Here is a 20,012-nt window from a genome sequence, read left to right as displayed (position 1 = left end):
GGGGCTGAGAGTCTGTGACTGGTCCAAAGTCACCCAGGAGGCTCCATGGCTGAGGGGGGATTAGAACCCAGATCTTCTGATTTCCAACCTAGCACTCTTAACCACTACAGCACAAAGGGTATAGCCTTGCTTTTTTATTTCTCAGAACAGCTAAGCTTTAGGAATTTTAAATTGCTAGATTATTTTTGCATTTTACAAACATTTTTCACTTAGAAGAGTATCTGTGTCTGCACAGAAATAAATGGCAAGCATATAATACTAAATCTCACAGGATACCACTTTGCAAGCAGTAATTCTATGTTAAAACCTTCAAGCATTTTGCAGAATGCAGAGAAACACTTAAGGCAGAGCAACTGTAAAGACTTTTTGCAAAGCCACAACTGTACATTGTGAAGGACATTAATAAAACTATCAAACATTTTCAAGAAAATTAAAATATGATGCCTTCATGGTTAAACCACTATCAATCTGTACTTTGTTTCATAACTGATACTTCTATAAAGAAACTGGGAAGCAATTCGTAGATTTGCAGATCCAGTCCTCTTATCTGAAGCATCTTTCTGGAGCCAGTGTGGTGAACTGGTTGAGAGTGTGGGACAGGCAATCTGGTTCAAGCCATGGAGCCAACTGTGTGACTTTGGGCTAGTCACAGACTCTCAGCCCTACCTACTTCACAGGGTTGTTGTGGGGATAAGATTGAGATCGTGAAGGGAATTACGTAAACTGCCTTGAGTTGAAAAAAGGTGGGATATAAGTAAATAAAATGATCCTCTATTCTGATTTGCACTTCAAAAGCAGTGTCGCAGTTTCACATCACTTAAAATAACACTGGCCTCTTTAAAAAAAATAAAGACAACATGGAGTGATCCATTTATTTATTAGATATGAAAACAGTGCTGATCTTTTACCTGGACAGGAAAATTGTTTCCGACAAGAAAACTACTTTTTGTGTATTTTGGAAAGCAAAAAGTTCACGGAGTAAATAACAGAGATTAAAGGTACTCTTGTGAAGGCCACCATGCTGTGCTATTATCCAAGAAAAAGCTGCTGATCTTACATGCATGTTCCAACACAAAGCACGAAGTAGCAGTGGCTAGTTCAGCTGAAGGACTGATCTGCCTGATCAAAACAAGCCCACCATAAGTTTATACAGCCTATGGGCTACTGATGATTGTTTAGCCCTCTGACAAAATACTGTAAATATTGGTGTATAAGGTGGCTCATGTATAAAATGAGATCAGCATTTTGGGCTGTTTTTCCGGTGTCGGGCATATAAAACAACCCCCAATTTTGCTTTGCTATTAAGGGTTGTCTTGCATGCCAATATATACAGTGTGTTGCCCAGGCTTGAACAGTACAATAAGGTATCTTGAATGCTGCTTATGCAAATGGCACTCAGCACATCACACCTCACAACATGCTGCGTGGCTTGTCTGAGTCATTCAAACTGGGTCCTTGGGTAGGTTTGCAATAGGCGTGTTCAGCCATGGCAGCTTAAATAACCACTGTTGTTTGGGGCGTATGCCAAATGCCAATGGGTATCTTTTCTGTAACCCAACTCCATTTGTAGATTCATCCAGAGCTGTTGTTGGAGTGGTTAACAATATGCTTAGAACACGTGGGCTGCTTCACTGTTGCATATGCTTTTGTTAACCACATTAACTTGCCTTCACCAGGGTTGCATGGCGTGGCGACTTACAAGCAGGGGATGGGTTACAGGACTGGTGTTTGTGGCTGTCCACCATGGGCCACAAACCACAGTGGCTTATTTAAGAGACCGTGACTGAAAGCGATCATGGGAAACAGGTCAAGTGTTCACATACTTATTGCTTAGCATTTGTTAAGAATCTTCTTTTGCATTATATTAGTAGTTTAGTCCTTATATGTCCACTGCGACTAGCATTGTATCTGTTGCATGACAACAATGATATTTCCTTAAGGTGGTCAGGAATTTACCTGTCACCTAAAGTGTGCCATACCTAGCTGTGTGCAGGTCTTTCGGACACATATTTTTCAGGTACTACATACCTTACAAGAAAACTATTCTAGATTTACGGTTTTACGAATTTGTTAGGGAGCCTCTTTTCAAAGGCTGCAAGATCTTCAGTGTGTACATTTCCACCCTGAAGATCTGTTTGGGTTAAAGCACGCTTGGGTTATCAATACCTTTTTAATTTATCCAATACCACCTGGATACTTTATCAATTTTATTTACTGCTCACTGATTACAGATGCAACTTGGTCATTTGTATGAAAAAGTTATTTTTGCACATATAAGTGCTGTTTTTCTCTTGTTTAGTTCTCATTCTTTGGGTTAAGATGAGAGCACTCTTATTTGATTGCAAAGTCTGCCATTTGAAGAAGAGCTACACTAACAAGCTTTATATATTTATACCAGATGTCTTGTGAATTCAAGAAATACAAACCAACATTTAAGGAAGGCTGCAATCATTGCAGCAGTTCAGCAGCCTGAATCTGATACCTGCCATCATCATATCTGCTCTTTTAACACTCTGATCTTAATACTATAGATTCATGCATCTGCTGCAGCCAAATGTTTGCTCCAATACAGCCTAGAAAAGGCTCTGCACAGGGACAGAAGCCGGTATGTGTGAGTCCCAGAGAGCGCAGAGAATCACCGTTTTTTGCCATAGTTGTATGACAGAGTTTTGTTTACTCAAAATTCAATGTTAAAAGCAAAAGCAAGGATCCACCTACTTTGTACATTACGTTTCCTTCTTCAATTAGCTTTTGCAGTAAGATGATCAGAATATCAGGTTTTGAAGTAGCCATGGCCCATGCAGCATTACCTGAAATTTAGAACATTTACTTATTACCCAAAATGAGCAACAAGACCAAAATTAATAGCACAAACAGATGCTGTCCTTGGACCACACTGCTCTCACTAATCTGCCTTTCCGTCTCCACTGTGGTTGCTAATATTTCAAAATCAGTAAGGAGGCTTAAATTGCTCCAATTAAAAGCAGATAAAATCTGAATTACTAGGAAATACGTAAATTGTTTTAGATAGCATTTTACAAGCCAGTATAGTACAAAAGGTTTAATGTGGTTTTTTATAAGATAGTAAATGTTCCTTTTAGAAAGAAAACAGTTCTGTTTTGGCAAGAAGAGTTATTTTTCATTAACCTAATTTGGCCCCTTTTCGAAGCAGTGTGACCACCACTGAAGTATTTCGGCATCCAATCGCTCTGTCCAGTGGGCGCATTCCACTGTTGTCAACATGTTCAATCACCGCACCTTTGTCAACTAAATACTGCACCTGTAAATAATGGAACAAAAGAATATCATTCTTTTAAATATATGTTTGCAGTAATGGCTATCATCTACTAGGAATTTTTCTTGCACAAACTCCTCTAAAACATTGTTTATTTCTTAGGCTACTAAGAGATTTAGAACTTTGTACATTATGAAGTCCCCTCTTCTGAGTAATGCCTTCATGTGTTTGAGGATGTTAGAGAAGTCAAGAGCAATGCTGCCACAAGGCCAGACCCTCCCATTCCTGGCAGGGTCACCCAAGACAAAGCGGTCAAGGCTGAGGCACCAGACTAAGAGGCATCTCTCCTCATCAGTTGATTCCATAAATAAAGCTACAGCCTCGAGCTTATAAAAGCTGACCAAGGCCAAGAAGGACAGGGCATTCTGGAGAGCATGCATTCATATGTAAGCTGGAGACTACTTAACAGTATAGAATGCCAATGAAAAACATTTTGAGATAAGAGGGCTTAATCTATAGGCTTTAATATTCCCTTTAAGCACCAATTCAATATAAATCAGTAACTGTGCAATGCAGATTGCTAGCATGTGTTGATGAATGGAGCTTCAAGGTGCCATCCAACACAGCTACCCATAACCCTCCAAGCTTCTGTTCAAGAGCAGTGGGAGCACGCAGGCAAGGGCTGCCACCACACCTCTCCCACCCTATAGAAGACACAGACATTTGATTCCGGCTGTCTGTCTTTGGCCCTACTTATGAGGAGAAGCAGCTGAGGTACCGCTGGGATTCCTTGAGTCTCACCACACTTGCAATTTCACAGGCATGGCCAGCGGAACATGGCTGCCAGGGTAGAGTCCCATCTCTGACTGTGAGACACATTTCCAAAGCTGAAGCAGGGCCTCTAACCTGTCTAGACAGCATTTAGCAGCCACAGGATTGCTTCCTAAGTCACACATGACTGAAGGTGGCAAAACTCCTGCATAACAGCTGCTTACAGCATGCACAAATTAACACCAAAGCCTTAACTGACCAATTCCATTCTGTTTCAAAATGAAGTAAATTTGTAAGAACTTTAAGTCTTCCTTAATGCCAAAAGGTTGTTGATCTTGAATATATTAATAATTACTTTACACTCACAAACCTTGCTCAAGTCATAATATAATTTCAATGTAAGGCAACAGAAAAAGACAAGCAACGCACATTTCCAATCTTATAGCCTCATGCAGGCAGAAGGATGGTATTCGGTGGCAATTCATGAGTTAATTAACCAACAAGTTCTGGGAATGCACATTGTGAGACTTCCATTTGTAGGTTGTTTCCACAGGATCAGAACTAGGGCACTCGGTTCTAGGATTGTTTTAGGGATGTGGGAAGTCTCTGTCCAGTGGTAGGAACCTATCAGATTCCTGAGGCTCAGCTGTCCAGTCTCCAATCTGCTTTGCAGTAGCCCAGAATCCAAATTCGAGGCAAGCATGCCCAGTATCTGTGCAGCACTCCCCTGCCACACACACTCCCCGCAAGCAGTGCCCCTCTCACACACCAGGAGCAGCTGCCATTTGAGTGGATGCAACTGCATCAAAGGGTGCTGGCCTTCTGGTCTGGTGCTGCTGCTGATTCGAAAGAGGTTGCCAGTTGCCCCGCCATGGGTCTGTGAGTGCTCATCGACTTGGCTCAGTTTGGAAGACCAGGTGGAGCACCGAGAAAGCCTGCAGATGCTTGGAGCAACTCAAGTGCTGGCTTTGAATGTCACAGACACAATCTATGAATACTGCCATTAGGTCCATGGAGGGTTAATGATATAGTTTGACAGGCATTGCTCTCCCTTCCCTTGGTTGCACCAGCTTTATTTTATGGAATGACCGAGCATTAGGATCTGTCCTGGGGAAGCCACTTGGAGCCAAACCAAAGGATTGTGTAGCACCTCCTTCCAACCAAATACTTTTTACAAAATGAAGGACACAAACCCTACATTAGATGTTTCCTAGATGCTGATAGAAACAAAGGAATCTTTCTTTTATTTCTTCCTTAAACATTTCCACACCCTCAAATGCATGAAAAAGGCAGCCTGAATTGGCCTAATTAGCATTCCGTTTGGTCAGATCTCAGGAGCTTGGCTTTGTTTCAAGTTGGTGAAAGCTAATAAGAGGCACAGTGTTCGACTGGACTTACAATATCTGAATCTCCATAGAAAGCTGCTAGATCCAAGGGGGTTCTTCCATTCTTGTCTGTCTGATCTATTGCGGCATTTTTTTCAACCAAATACTGAACCACGCTCTTGTGTCCTTTGAGACAAGCCCAGCTTAGTGCTGTTAGGCCCTCCTTGTCCAGAGAGGAAATATCTGCACCTAACAGAGAAACCAGAAATGTGTTCTTTGAGGGAAAAACACTCCTCATTAAGCCAAAGTTTAAATATAATAACCTCAGTTTAAAATTGTATTGATTTTTCTCTACCATAGTCCTAACAGAGACTATATAATTTTAGCATGCAGTATAGATTTTGGAATAAACTCATAAAACATGCTTGAATCATTTTGAACACTGAAGTGGCAAGCTGGCTTGCCTCTCCTAAAATAGAAGAAAAATCAATAGGACAATTTTTAAAAGTCTTGAACAGTTAATCATTTTACCTTTGGAGATTAGAAATTCAACAGTGCTCAAATGTCCTTCACAAGAAGCGACCATGAGTGGTGTCCTGCCTTGCTTGTCACTTAAATTTATATCAGCCCCATGTTCCAACAGAAGTTTTGCAATCTGAAAAAAGTGTGCAAATTGCCATCACAGCATTGTAAAATTGCCATAAAATACATGCCATATCCCAACAATAGCAATCCATATGTGGATCCTACTCATCTGAAGCCCAAATTACAGTAGGGGAGCAAAATGTAGCAATGAGCATATACGCATTTATCACATTCATGGTTCTCTATAAGTGAAGTTCATAGAGTGGTACTCAAGTCATTACAATATTTTAAGTTTAGCTACTGTGGATTCTCTGCTCTGCAGAAAGTTAGTCTGTTTACTTCTATTGAAACTGACAAATCACAACCAAACTTTGGATTTCATATTGGCTGTGCTTGGATACCATGATGCCTGGTTTACTGTTAATGAGGACAATCCTAAGTGAGCCTTGTACACACACACTCCCCCCACCCCCACTTTCTCATTTGGTTCTGCAAAGATAAGGCATTTGGAAACATGTGCTTCAAATAAAGCACACTGTATCAGAACCTGAACAAAATTTGCCAAGTCTTTTACATGGGTAGTTGAGAGAAGACCACAGGTTATGAAGCCGACTTGTTTCAAACACAAGCTCAAGCGGTGGTATCTCATGGGACCATCTCATGTCTACTGCTTCTGCTGAGCCTGTGAGTATCGGCAATTGTGTGTGTGCAATGGCACTTTAAAAAATAACCCCAGGCCCAAATGGATTAGGGCAGAGCCCCCTTTGGTGAGCTACTCTGATCAGCCCCATTGAAGGTACAAGTGTTCCCAAACGTCTCAGATTATTCTTTTACAAGCATCGGTCCTGTTGCACCAGCAGTGACGGGATGCTCCCTGTTGTCTACAGGTAATGACAAAGTCCTATTGTTATGTCCAAACCAGGGCATTGTTTTCATAAATAAATAATCCAGGATTAATAATTTTCGAAAGCAAGAACAATTTTAAGAATGCTCGCCTCCATCTAAGGCACGGATAGGCAACTCCCAACAACCTTGACCATCGTAGCCAATGGCAGGCCAAAACATCTGGAGAATCACAACTTGCACCATCCCTCATTACTGACTATGCTCACTATGGATGATGGGAGTTGAAGGCTGAAACATCTAGAAGGCTATAAGCAGCTCACTTCTAATGTAATAGTACAGAAGTTTCCCTTAGTCCAAAAGGAAGCTGGAGCTGACTGTTCTATGCATAAAGTTCTGTCCCACCTGCCAGTGTCCCTGACGCACAGCACAGAAAAGTGGTAGTGCTCCTCTCCTGTTAGTCCGTGTCACTAGAGCTCCATGTTCAAGCAACAGCTCACATGCCTCCAGTTTTCCTCTCCCAGCAGCCGCAGTCAACGCTGAAGAGGAAAAATGGTTTTAGTTTGAAAGATTTATTAGATGCACGGAATGGGGAAGAGTAAAGAAGGCATTAACCAAAGGGTATCTATGGATTACTGCTGATGGCACTGAGCCATTAATATGTGTTTTCAAGATGAACCCTATTGCCAAATAATAACACTCATTGAATCAGTATGCTGTGGAAGATGTCCACTTTTCTTGACATAAGATACAGGCTACATAATGACACATCCCCAACCCCTTCCCCGGGTTTTAATGGACTATTTTACTCAGAATGAATTAAAAATAAAGCTCAAATTAGCTGAGGTTGGCAACTGATGCTATAAATAACAAAAAAGATGTTAGAAATAAAAGGAACACAAAGATAACAATAAACTAGCTATGCAGGAAAGATTATCATCATTACACTGCATTTGTACTCCACCTTTCTTCCTCTTGCAAGAAATCCATGAAGGCTTACAAAGTTCTCCTCGTCTCCATTTTATCCTCATAAGAACCCTGTGAGTTGATAGGCTGAGAGGCAGCACCTGGCCCAGTGGGCTTCATGACTGAGTGGATGGCAAAATGCTGACAGGTGATAATGCTGGAAGTGCACGCTTCCTATGGGACTTAATCTCAAAAGGAGGATTTTTTCAAAGTGCTTCCTATTGCACAAGATGACGGCCCCCCTAACATTAACATGTATGTGCAGGCTGTCCTGTCATCCAAACTAGGTAAACGTATCTTGGCAAAGTATCCCATGATATCCTGATTACAAAGCCTGTCGACGGTTGGATGGCATTACTACTAGGTGGATCCACAGCTAGCCAGAAAATCCTACTCAAATAGTGCTTGTCAGTGGTTCTTCAGAAGCACTGTGGAGTAGTAGTTAAGAGTGCTAGACTAGGACTCCAGAGATCCTGGTTCCCACTCAGCCATGAAGCTTATTTCAGCCAGTCATGGACTCTTAACCTACCCTACCTCACAGGTTGTTGTGGGTATAAAATGGAGAGGAGGAGAACCTTGCCAAAGGCGGGGTATAAATGTAATATCATCAACACCACTAGACTGGAGGGAGGTATTGAATGGGGTGCCAAAGAGTTTGGTCCTGGGCCTGCCTCCTCAATAATCGTATTAATGACTTGGAGGAAGAGATGCTTGTCAAATCTGCATATAACCCAAAACTGAGTGAGAACTAACTGATAGCTTAGCAGAGCAAACAACAGTCAAAATCACAAAACTGAGCAGAAAATAAGGGAAGGAGAACATCAAGAAAAACAACTCATTGTCCAGAGTACTCAGACAATGGAATGAACTGCCTAGGTAGGTGTTGGGCTGTCCGTGGAGGTATCAAGTAGATGCTAGACAGTCATCTGTCATGGATGCTTTAAACAGGATTCCTGCACTAAGCTGGGAGCTCAACTCAATGGCTTACATGGTGCTACCCAGCTCTATGATCCTATATACCTGAATTCTCTTTCTGAAAAGCAAGTGTGCAAGAAACAGATTATTTTAAGAATACCATCTGACACTCAGGATAACTCAATTTATTTTTGGATTATGTTGAGCGTTTAGACCCAAACAATCTGACAGTATTTTTTATTTTTATTTTTATTAGGATTCTCAAATTTATAACTATTGGATATATAAGACCAAGGTTGTTATATAAACAAACACTTATCTCACTATCTTTCACAGCTTTTGAATTCACAGGTCACTTGAGATACAAAAACAAAGTTTTTGAAGTATACCATATTCGGAAAAAAGCAAGACTGAAGAATAGCTTGCAGAGGGCTTAAACAAACAAGATCCTCAGGAAAACTATGCTCAGGAATGCCTTCCATTCTGCTAAAAGGCCCACCTCTGTTCTGTCTAATGTACTTTGCAACTGAATGCCCCACTCTTAGCTCAAGATAGAAAATAAATTCTAATGAGCAGCTAAACAAGCAACTGATGCAGAATGGAAAATATGAAAGCAGCCCATTAGGCTAAATGATAACTAATAATCTTTGGCAGATCTTTGGTCTGCTGCCAATTATGTTGAGGGAAGTGGTAACTGGCATGAGGGAGTGGAAACTTTTAAAGGCAGGATAAACATAATGGCTGGAATTTGCTGAAACAGAATATATAAGACAAGATGGCTAGTACATTTTGTGGCATCTGATGTGGCATTTTGATAGTGTTCCCCTTTCACAGGCACTATGTTTCTGATATCCTCTCTAACAGGGATGCTCAGGGTCTCAGCGCTGCAATTTCAGAACTTAGGGTTTGAAGCACAGGAAGCTCTTCCAGGACCTGGATCAGAACACTTTTTAGTCTTACCCGGAGAGGGCAAGGATTGCACTTGGCCAATTTCTTATGTAAAGCTCATCCTCTTGTGTTTAGGACTGAGTCCTGTTATCCATTCCTCAAATTTTGGTCTATGCCAACTACTTTTTGAAAAAGCAGTTCCTCAACATATGCCCTTTATTTTAATGCTCAGTATGAAAATCAAGACTATCACCAATTAAATTAATTCTACTAGCACAGGTAAAAGCTACAGAGGTCTACACATGTATTTGTATAGAAATTGTATCATTGTACAGAAAGAGAACATGCTTTCTGGATCAGTCTAGTGGGAAGGAAGTCTCACTAATTTCAACATGGCTTATTCCCAAGGAAGTCCACAGAAAAGCCCAGATTGCACTCATCCCTTTTCCTTGCTGATCGGATGCATCCTGGGATAGGAGATAAAGATCATCTTTATGACCCCAACGTGCATGACAGCTCTGAATCTCCATTTTGACTTCTACCTCCAAGAAGTACCAGAGGCAAAAATAAATTGGCACCTTGCTTTTTCAGCTCGGCTTATCAATACTGTCAAATCAACTGTTAAGCAGCTGTAGTTCCTTGGCTGCCATGGGTATATATCAATCTACACTTCGCTTCTTACACAAGTACCCTCAGTTCAGCAATTCATTACTGCTTTGAAAGAAAAAAATACTTTATGTACATACCTGTTTCTCCCCACAGAGTATCTGTTTCATTGATGTCAATTTTAGGCTCCTTTTCCATCTTTATCAAAAATTGAACCACCTGACAAAATGAGAAAAATATTAATGTGCTGCAACATTACAAACAACAAGAAAACCAAGTATTTAGATAGTCATAGACTGTAGCACTTCATTAATACAAAGAGAGAGTTTCACCTAGCGGGCATATTACTTATTCAAGAGCACCTCTGTAAGTTAATGACCTAAGTTGGTGCAAGAGAGACTTACTTGTTATGCAGAAGGCAGCTCTTTTGCCCTTTATTTTCAAGCATTTGCTAGACTCTAGAATGAGGGATTTTCTAAGTGCTCTGGAGAGCCCTGGCATTCCTGAACCAGGAAATCTTTAGTCCTGATCGACAGGCTGCCCTGAGAGACAACTTGTCCACCATTACCAATCTTACTTCTGTGCAGTGTGCGGCTGTCAGTGGCACAATGTTTGCTTTCCAGGGGACACTTTATGTCAATAAAGGTGCTCGTGAAGCCCAGCAGGCCTTCCAGCACCTAAGTCAAGCACCCAGAATGCACTCAAGATCTTTTTTTGTAATGTGAAGGGAAATTCCACAGGAGATGATCGGATATTGATCAGCAGATATATCGTTGTGTAAAGTGTTCCCTAAGTATAAAAATTTGAAAACCACTGTTATATTTCAAGAACCTGCTTAAAATCATGGTAAGTGTGCTTATTTTTTACTTGACTGAATGTTGATGATTTAGTTGAACTCAGTAAAGGTAGAGAACAGGACTAACATTGCATCCACATAATGTATCATGACATTATGGTATGTCAACTTAAAAGAAAATTTATATATGCCCATCTTCTAAAGATATAGTTGCTTTAGCTCAGAGTCCATCAATGCTAGTCCATTATTTTGGATACAAAGTCATTTTGCCTTACTCAAGACAAATGGCTATAAATTTATTGTCATTTTCATGTTTGCCATGGCAAATTAGTTTAACGAGCTCCCAAATATGACAATATAATCAAGAAAAATGTAAACAAGCAAAACAAACTGGTATGGTATTAATCCTGTCATAAATGTTTGTTGTTAAATAAACAGAACCAATGCAATTTGAGGAATAAGCACTCATATATTTCTCCTGTACTATTTTCCTAGGAAGAAGCATACTTTTCAAGCAGCAGCAGTTTCAAAAGAACTTTTCTCTGTTTTGAATTTTACTAAGAACAAATGGAAATCTTCCATTTTGTACAGAAGAAACAGCCTGTCTTTACAACCAGTACGGAGTGCATTATTTTACACCCTGCCAGCAATGATAAAACAATATGGAAGATCAAGACTGCATAAACCATAAATACATGCACAGAAGCTTCCACAGTTTTAGAAGGCAGATGGCAAACAGTACCATGTGAACGCATCCTCATGTGTTCCATTATGGTTACATAATTATTTAAAGCTGCATGTTTGAGACAGAAATCTTACTGTAATTTTCCACTGTTTTACGGAGAGCTTCTTGTGATGCAAGTACAGCCTGTCCAATAGCTACAGTACCATCCTAAACTCCCATCAAGCAAGTCGGGACCATTCACAGCAATCACTTACATTACTGAAGCCTTTCTAGAAGCGGGGAATGCAGTTGGTTTTACTGATGCACATTTGCTGAGGAAGTTTCCACTGAAGAAGAGATTAGTAAGTGTCCTAGAAGATTATCTGTCAGCAAGACACACTTGGGTGGTAAAGCAGTGTCAGAGGCCTCGGGCTTGCCTGCTCCCTGCTTCTTCTACTTTGCTTCCACAGATTTTGCTTTTCCCAAATCTCAGTTCATCACATCATCCAGACCAGGAATCACAGTTTTTAATGGACTGGGTAGTTTAGCAAGACAGCTTCAGAAATCATAGTCTGAAGGTGGAAACTCTTAGACACCATTATCTTTGGTTTGGATAACAGAGAAACTTGTGATTGGAGAAAAGCAGGGAGAATTTGCTAAAGATCTCTTTGCTGGATGAAAAGAGAAGAGGAAGGAAATCACGGAAGCTCAAAGGCTCACAATGGCTCCTTTCTGCAAGTAGACATTTCACAAAACAGCAGTTTCAACATGGCACTTGCACTGGTACATCATGTTTGTTTTAAAACTAGTTTCATGTTAAATAAACATGTAGCATACACTTGTACTTAAGGAAAGAAATGCCCCTTCTGTATCACCAGGACAATAGCAGTGGATGGGTCACTGAGTTACTCTGAGCACTTTCCAAAGCTAAGAGAGGTACAAGAAAGATACCTGAGAGTGCCCCATGCTTGAAGATGCTGTCAGGGTCTGCTGAAGTGCCTGCCGCTTCGTCAGCGAACTCTGCTGATGGGAAGGTGTTACCCAGTCCAGGTTGAGCATATACTCAAGAATATCCGAATGGCCTCTTAGGGCACTGTGGACCAAAGCACACTGGCCCTTTTTGTCCAAGTGATCAATCTACATTAAAGGTTGAGGGAAGAGAGGAAAAGAGATAAAAAGCAATTTATTCATAGTGAGTCAGTTCAGAGAATATGCTCCTACCCCAAACCTTAGGAAGGAGCATTTTGTGCCAAACTAATAGGTATTTTGGAAAATTTGATGGTACATTGAATGATTGTGGGGAACTGTGCATCAACCATTATTGGGTGTCATATAAATGAAATAAATAGATAAATAAACCTAAACCACAGCAGTTTTTGTTTGACTGAATCTATGCAAAGTATTTCAACAAATATCATGTTATTATAATTATATAAGTATAATTATATATAACTATATATTTAATTTTAGAGCAATAAAACAAATTATCTTTAAAAACAATAAAGACTTTTCCAGTTTTTTCCATGATCTCAATATGGCAGGATGAACAATTTCCTTGAAAATTTTTAAATAACTAATCATACATCACATTTTCCTTCTTTAATTCATCCTTCCACACAATTTTAGAAAAATATCTGCATTTATACATAAGCAGAACATCAATCTTGTGCTACTGTTTGTTGTGAGCTACACTTCCTCCCTCTGAGAATCACCAGTCTCTGCCTGTTTCTCTTGCAAACGTTCTTTATTGTTTCCAAGCATAAATCGTCCAGGCAAGTCTCTGAGCATACGCCTTTCTAGAGATTACTTCCCAAAATTCTCCCTATGAGCATGTTTGTGTCCCAACCCTCAGGGAGGAATGCTGTGGAAGCAAGCACACCTCTTTCCCACCCGCTTCTCGTCTAATGGAGCCTCTTGCTATGAGGGACAGTTCCAAGGGGAAGGGCTGATCCCTATCTGAAGATTTTCCATTCTCAGCAGCCCCTCCTGTTAGCTGTATCCCCATGCGATCCCCAGCTTCTGCCGGGCTTGCAACTGCATCTGCCCTTGAGCTACCCTAGCCCCAGCTTCTGCCTGGCCTGCCACTGCATCTGCCCTTGAGCTACCCTCCTCTGCATGTTGTATCCAGGACACCATGAACAACCTCCTGCTCCTCGATCCCACACAAATATTCTCTTCTGAATCTGAACCAGCAGAAGTGGCATGACTGCCATTCTGCAGGAACACTTGCCAAACCCCATCATCACACTTGCTCTCAGCACTATTCACTACATATATGGCTACTACTCATAGAAACAGAGCGAGTCAGAAGGCGCCTCCCAGGCCACTAGTCTGACCCCGGGCTCCAGCCGGCGCTGCTCATGATATGCCTACCATGTGCATGTCCAGTGCTTGATACTTAGCCTAACCATGGCCTGATCTCAAGATGCTCCACTTTTCCTTATGCTCATTCCACTGGCAGACAAGGTGTATGTGGCATTAAACAGCCACCCTATGCTGCTTTCCCAATGGCCTGGACTGCAGGTCCTCATACCACTCTTCCATTAGGCGTAAATGGTTACTAAGCCTGTGCTACCAATTTCATCCTTGGTATCAAAGAATCAAGACGACCTCGGCTGCACATGACAGCAGTGACACACAGAAGGAACATGAGGAAGGTGACCACTATCTAAATGCAAAGAATGGGTCCAAGCCAAAAGAAAAGAAACAGTGCTGCCACATCTGATGGCAATGTAACTGTGACGCTTACCTTTGCTCCTTTTTTACAAAGCAATGATACTATGTTCATATGGCCTGCAGCTGCTGCACAACAAAGTGGAGTCATCCCATTCTCCGATGCACCATCAATTGTGGCACCAAATTCTAGGAGGAGGAGGACCACTTCTTCATGACCCAGATGAGACTGAACGCATAGTATTGGAGCATTGTTGAGAACTTCTGTCCTGTAATTTACATTTGCGCCACCCAAAATCAGCAGACGACTCACCTGGGATTAAAAAAAAAAAACAAAAAACCCACACCTATCTTATTTAGAGCCAAAATTAGAATAAATTTGCACTTCCATTACATTTTTAATAATTTAAAACTCATGAATGAAATGGACACAATCTCTTCCTTCCATTCCACATGGCTTAAAGGAAAAGAATCATTGCACCAAATCATCAGTTCCACAAGCAGTTTTCCACTTATACAACCACTGAATCCAATGGATATATTCGCATTATTACATTTCAGGCTCATGCTTATGAGCTAACACACCAAAAATTATTCAGGATATAGCACAGTAATTGCTCTTCCAATGTCATGTATAATCTATAGCTACCTTCCCCAACCTGCTGCCCTCCAACAATTTGGGACTACAACTCCTAGTCTTCTTGACCATTGACCATTCTGGCTGTGGAAGTTTGGAGTCAAAATCCAAAACATCTGGGGTGCGCCAGGTTAAAGTAGGCTGACCTATAGTGTCATGATGGCATCATGGAATCACCCAGTGCACACTAGGACAGCAGCAACAATAATAAACTGTAACACAACCTTTGCAGTATCCTAGCCACATTTCAGATAAAAGCCAGATAAATTGGTGACACCTTAACATACTTTGGTGGTACAGGAAGTCAACGGGTTATGGACAAGTTCCATTCCTGAGAAAGTACTTAAGTTGAATTTGTATATGAGTCAGGATCACATGAGTAAGTCAAATGTTTGTCTTGGGTGTGCATGCTTGTGTGTGTGTGTGTGTGTGTGTGTGTGTGAGAGAGAGAGAGAGAGAGAGAGAGAGAGAGAGAGAGAGAGAGAGAGAGAGAGACCTTTCTATACATATAAAACACTTAAGAAACGCTTCCATATTCACTAAAATACTTTAAACAAAATGCACTTTAAACAAAATGCAACACTGTAATCATGATGATAATACAGCAAAATATAGCAGTAATAAAGTAACTACAGGTACCGAAGAGGGAAAGAATCTGTAAGTGTGCTGATATACAATACTGTAAAACACGAATAAACAAAACTGTTCATAAAACTGTTTAGAAGATTCTTAAGGCAACATTAAACCTAACATTAATGGTGATGGTGGAGAAGGACCTGGTGCTGGTGAGTCAGGGTTTGATTGTGCTGCTGGAGAGCAAGGAGTTACCACTGGAGTCACTTTCTTCAGCAGCCATTTTCTTTTTCTCAGTTTAAATAGCCTTGTAGCAACAGAGGGCCTGGTTGCAAGAGCAAGTGCTACACAAAAACCAAGGGAACCTACACACCCTACATGTGCCCTGAAACACACTGGCTTCAGTACACTTGAGCTGATGCCCAGAATAAAAAACTGTGAATACTGTATCTTTAGGGAAGTAGACTGTCAGTGACAATGCATTGTCAAACATGTCACTTAGTTTCCTAGAGGTGTGTTGTGCAGTTCACTTGACATATTCATGACCATCCATAGCAAACCATGAATATCTCTAATGAAAAGCTGAGACTATCTCTAGGGAACTACACAGCCACTGATGACGCATCAGGTGGTTCTCCAGAGATACTCACAGCTTTTTTCTAGAGTTATTCATATAGGGTTTATGGCAGTCCATGTGTTCATAAGTACAGGTTGTTTGTAACCTGGATGTTCATAAACTGGGGATTACCTGTATATGAAAATAACTAATATAAGTCAGTGTAAAGTGATACATGCCAAGGCAAAAAGTCCTAACCATTGAGGTAACTGAACAGAAGAGGGCGCTCAAGGTTGTGGTGGACAGTCAACTGTATAACTGCTGTGAAAAGGGCGGATCCACACTGGGGATCATTAAGAAAGCATTTGAGAATTTGAAAATAAAACTGTTAATACTATTATGTATTACAGTCCTGTTGTATTATAATACCATCCTATTGTTAAATCACTTAAAATATTGTGGAATGTTATGGTCACAACAACTCAAGAAGGATTTTGTAGACCTGGAAAAAATGCAGCCAACACTAATGGACCTGGAACAAATCCCCCTAAGAAAAAAACCCTACATGAAGGGCTTTTTAGCATAATAAGGGAGGATATGATGCGGATATACCAAATGATGCATTGTGTGGAAAGACTGGATACAAAAGTTTTTCCTCACAAATATTAGAACACAGGATCACCCAGTGAAGCGGAATACATAAACCTCACGCAGCACATATATCTGTGGAATTTGCTGACATAAAATGCAGTGATGGCCACCAATTTGGAGACTTTTAAAGGGCATTAGGGATATTCATGGAATAATTGTTTAAAAAGTTTTATTTCTATACCACGCAAAATCTGAAACTATGTGAGTGGTGAACATTTAAACAGCTACTGGCCATTGCATCGAACATCTGAGGCAGCCTGCCTACATAAACCAATTGCTCGGGAACACGAACAGAAGGGCAGCCACTACTGTGCTTAGGGCCTACGTGTGGATTTTCCACAGGCTGCTGGTTTTTATTTATTTATTTATTTATTTATTTTATATCCTGCCTTTTTCCTACAAAGGGCTCAAGGCAGCTTACATCACCTCCTCCATCTTATCCCCACAACAATAGCCCTGTGAGGTAGGTTGGGCTGAGAGTCTGTGACTGGCCCAAAGTCACCCAGTTGGCTCCATGGCTGAGCGGGGACTAGAACCCAGGTCGCCTGAGTCCCAGTCCCATGCTCTTAACCACTACACCACACTGGTCGACCGCTTTGTGGACAGAACACTGGCTAGACAGGCCCTTGATCTGATCCAGTCCGGCTCAAGTTATTAACATTTGTTAGTAACTATGATGGACTCAAATGCCAGCCTGTAAATCCATGTTTGTGCCAAGCCTTCCAGAGTTTGGGACTCTTTCCTCTTAAAATTAGAATTAGCACAATGCAAATTTGACTACTGAAGATATTTTGTTTCTTACCTTTACATTAGGAGTATAGAGATTTCTCAAAGATGCAAGAGCTGCTGACAAGCCATCTGTGCTATAGCCAATCCACAGGGCTTGAAGGTGACTGGAAGAAATTCCAGTCTTTTTACTGAGCCCCTGAAACATATAATAAATAAGAATTTAGAAAGAGAGAGGGAGGGAGGGAGGGGCAGGCAGAGAGGCACAGTAAAACTTATCTTTCTCTCTCTTTTTTTAAATTAGGAAGACAAATTATTGTAATTGCCCTATGTGCATCAATTTTTACAATATCAATGGTGTCTTTTTAATAATTAAAGTAATTGGTACCAAATATCTTGTGACATGAGTTCGACTGCAATACCTAGACAATGCGAACAAGAACTATGTATAGGAGGCTACATACCACCTTTTCTAGTCTGTTTTTCAAAGGTGAAATTAACACTGTGAAAGGGATGGTGCATGTCCTTTGTTCATTATAATCTTAAATGTATTTGTGTATTAAAACTAGGTTTCTAGAAGGAGACAGCAAAATAGAGAATGTGATTGTAATATTGCACAACAGCTTTAGTAAACAAGAGGACAAAAGACACAAGAGAGCTTATGAGGTGGAGCAGGAAAAGGGGTGGCTGGCAGGCAGACAGAAAGAGAGCGGATGAGGAAAGCCAGGGAAATAGAGAGCAGGCAGGCAACAAGATTGAAAGAGCAAAGAAAGAACACACCAAAAGGCAAAATCACTCTCATCCTCTTCTTCCTTAAAATTTAAGTTTTACCTTGAAGATATGAGCTTTAAGAATATGATGCCCCAGTTCCATAGTTTGCTGACGGTTTAGTTTTCCTTCCTGCCGAGAGAACATGAATGCCAGGAGAGCATGCCCATTCCTAATTTTTGAAACAGAAAGACAGGGCAGAGAGCATTTTAAATTGGGGCCTAACCAAGAGTATGTCATTTGTTTGCCCTTGGTATACCTCAACTGACATTTTTCATTTTAACAGCCCTACCTCTAAAGTATAAGTATCGAGCAGTAAACGTGGGAAGAGAAAAGGTACTTTGCACTAGACTGTTCTCAGACATTATGGCCCCTTCTGTGGGAAAGCTTATGCTGTTCATGTGTCATTTAGATCAAACTATGTCAAGAGAGATGTAAACTAGTGTACGATGAGGTCTGCCAAGGTCACCACATACCATGTATCTTGATTTCATTACAAGAGAGGAGGATAGCAACTTATATAGGGAAACTACAAGATTCTGCAAATGCACAGTGTCATTTCCTGACAGTATTAAACAGTAGCGAGATATACAGAGAAACACTTAAAGGTTCCTGAAAAAGCATCCTTCTTATTTCTCATTCTATCGTTAATGAAAGCATCACCAACATATTCAAACTTAGGATAATATAAAAGTTATTGCTGGATTGAGGCAAAGATGTTGCCACTTTTAATATATTCTTTTATCCATGCTTGATGTGTAAATTAAAACCATACATCTATAATATTTAAAATACTTTGCACAATAAAGAGTAGTGGTAGAATCTATCAGGCCATCACAACTATTGTAAAGTATCAATTCTTTCAACAGGGCTATTACAGCAGCAATTCTTGCTGGGGCTGAAGCTCACTGAAGTCAGCTACTTTACTAGCATGTGCCAGCTTTAGAATAATAACCTCCTTTCAAGCCATTTCACAAATTGCTTTTGAAAACTGTCTGGTTTTGTTAGACTAAACGTAAGTACAGTGACCCACTGGGGGCATCTAATCAGTTATATGGTCCTCCAGATAACTGGACTTCCAACTGGTGGCCTTCCTTGCCCAGAACTGGCTTCCATATTTCCCATACTCCAGTGTTCTGACCTGGGATAGAGAACAGCTACAGAAACAGCTCTTAAAACCAGCTCTAATGTACAGTTGACATTTCTGCTAAGCAAAATAGATGCAGGCAGGGCAGCAAGTGAAAGCATATTTCTCAAGCAGCCAAGATACTCATTTCCCTTAATTAAAATTTGAACTGGCTCTAATTTTAGAGCCTCTGCTGCATGATCCCATAAGCCTGAAAAGGCTGAATCTTTTTTCAAATTATATGAATGCCAATGTAGATGACAATAATCCCATTACCGAACCACTTCTGATCTTACAGGATTCACAAACTATTAGTAGGGCACAATGAGAGAAACAAGTTACTGTTGAATAGATATTTAGATTTTGTATAGCTTCTATCTACCATGTAATGCTGTCTCTGCTGGTGCCTGTAATGTCTATAAGCCTGAGAAGGGTTTGTAGTTAAATAAGGAGAAATACGAACATATAGCATTTCCAGCAGTTAACTTGTAAGGTGATGCCTGCAAAATTATAAAGAAACTTCATAGTCTCATTTTCCACAGTACACAATGCCAATGAAGCAATGACGTGTACTGTCCAATCTGAAAGTACAAGTCCTACTTTTCAAGTAGGCAATTTCATCTCTTGTTTTATTTTGCAACATACTTCAGTCTTGTCCTCACACATAAATCCTGGTTCTAAGACACATGCTCTTTTACAGTAAAAGTA

The 20,012-nt window shown here is 40.6% G+C and overlaps 1 protein-coding gene across 2 annotated transcripts in view; it reads right to left on the bottom strand.

The window, feature by feature from the left end:
- Positions 1 to 20,012, bottom strand: part of LOC123021689 (protein TANC1-like) — a 64,236-nt gene that overhangs the window by 6,825 nt on the left and 37,399 nt on the right. Inside the window, exons 12-21 of one of the 2 annotated variants that reach the window (XM_044426703.1) lie at positions 18,242 to 18,350; positions 17,487 to 17,609; positions 14,344 to 14,580; positions 12,546 to 12,731; positions 10,275 to 10,353; positions 7,165 to 7,298; positions 5,863 to 5,986; positions 5,405 to 5,580; positions 3,148 to 3,280; positions 2,719 to 2,810 (exon numbers count right to left, since the gene is read on the bottom strand). In XM_044426703.1, coding sequence (XP_044282638.1) covers positions 2,719 to 2,810; positions 3,148 to 3,280; positions 5,405 to 5,580; positions 5,863 to 5,986; positions 7,165 to 7,298; positions 10,275 to 10,353; positions 12,546 to 12,731; positions 14,344 to 14,580; positions 17,487 to 17,609; positions 18,242 to 18,350 — 1,393 coding nt within the window. The remainder of the gene's footprint in view (positions 1 to 2,718; positions 2,811 to 3,147; positions 3,281 to 5,404; positions 5,581 to 5,862; positions 5,987 to 7,164; positions 7,299 to 10,274; positions 10,354 to 12,545; positions 12,732 to 14,343; positions 14,581 to 17,486; positions 17,610 to 18,241; positions 18,351 to 20,012) is intronic. The other variant, XM_044426704.1, reaches the window with a different exon arrangement.

Source organism: Varanus komodoensis, unplaced genomic scaffold (assembly GCF_004798865.1).
Source record: "Varanus komodoensis strain SLA01 unplaced genomic scaffold, ASM479886v1 scaffold171, whole genome shotgun sequence".
NCBI lineage: Eukaryota > Metazoa > Chordata > Lepidosauria > Squamata > Varanidae > Varanus > Varanus komodoensis.
This window is presented reverse-complemented; position numbering and strand designations above follow the sequence as displayed.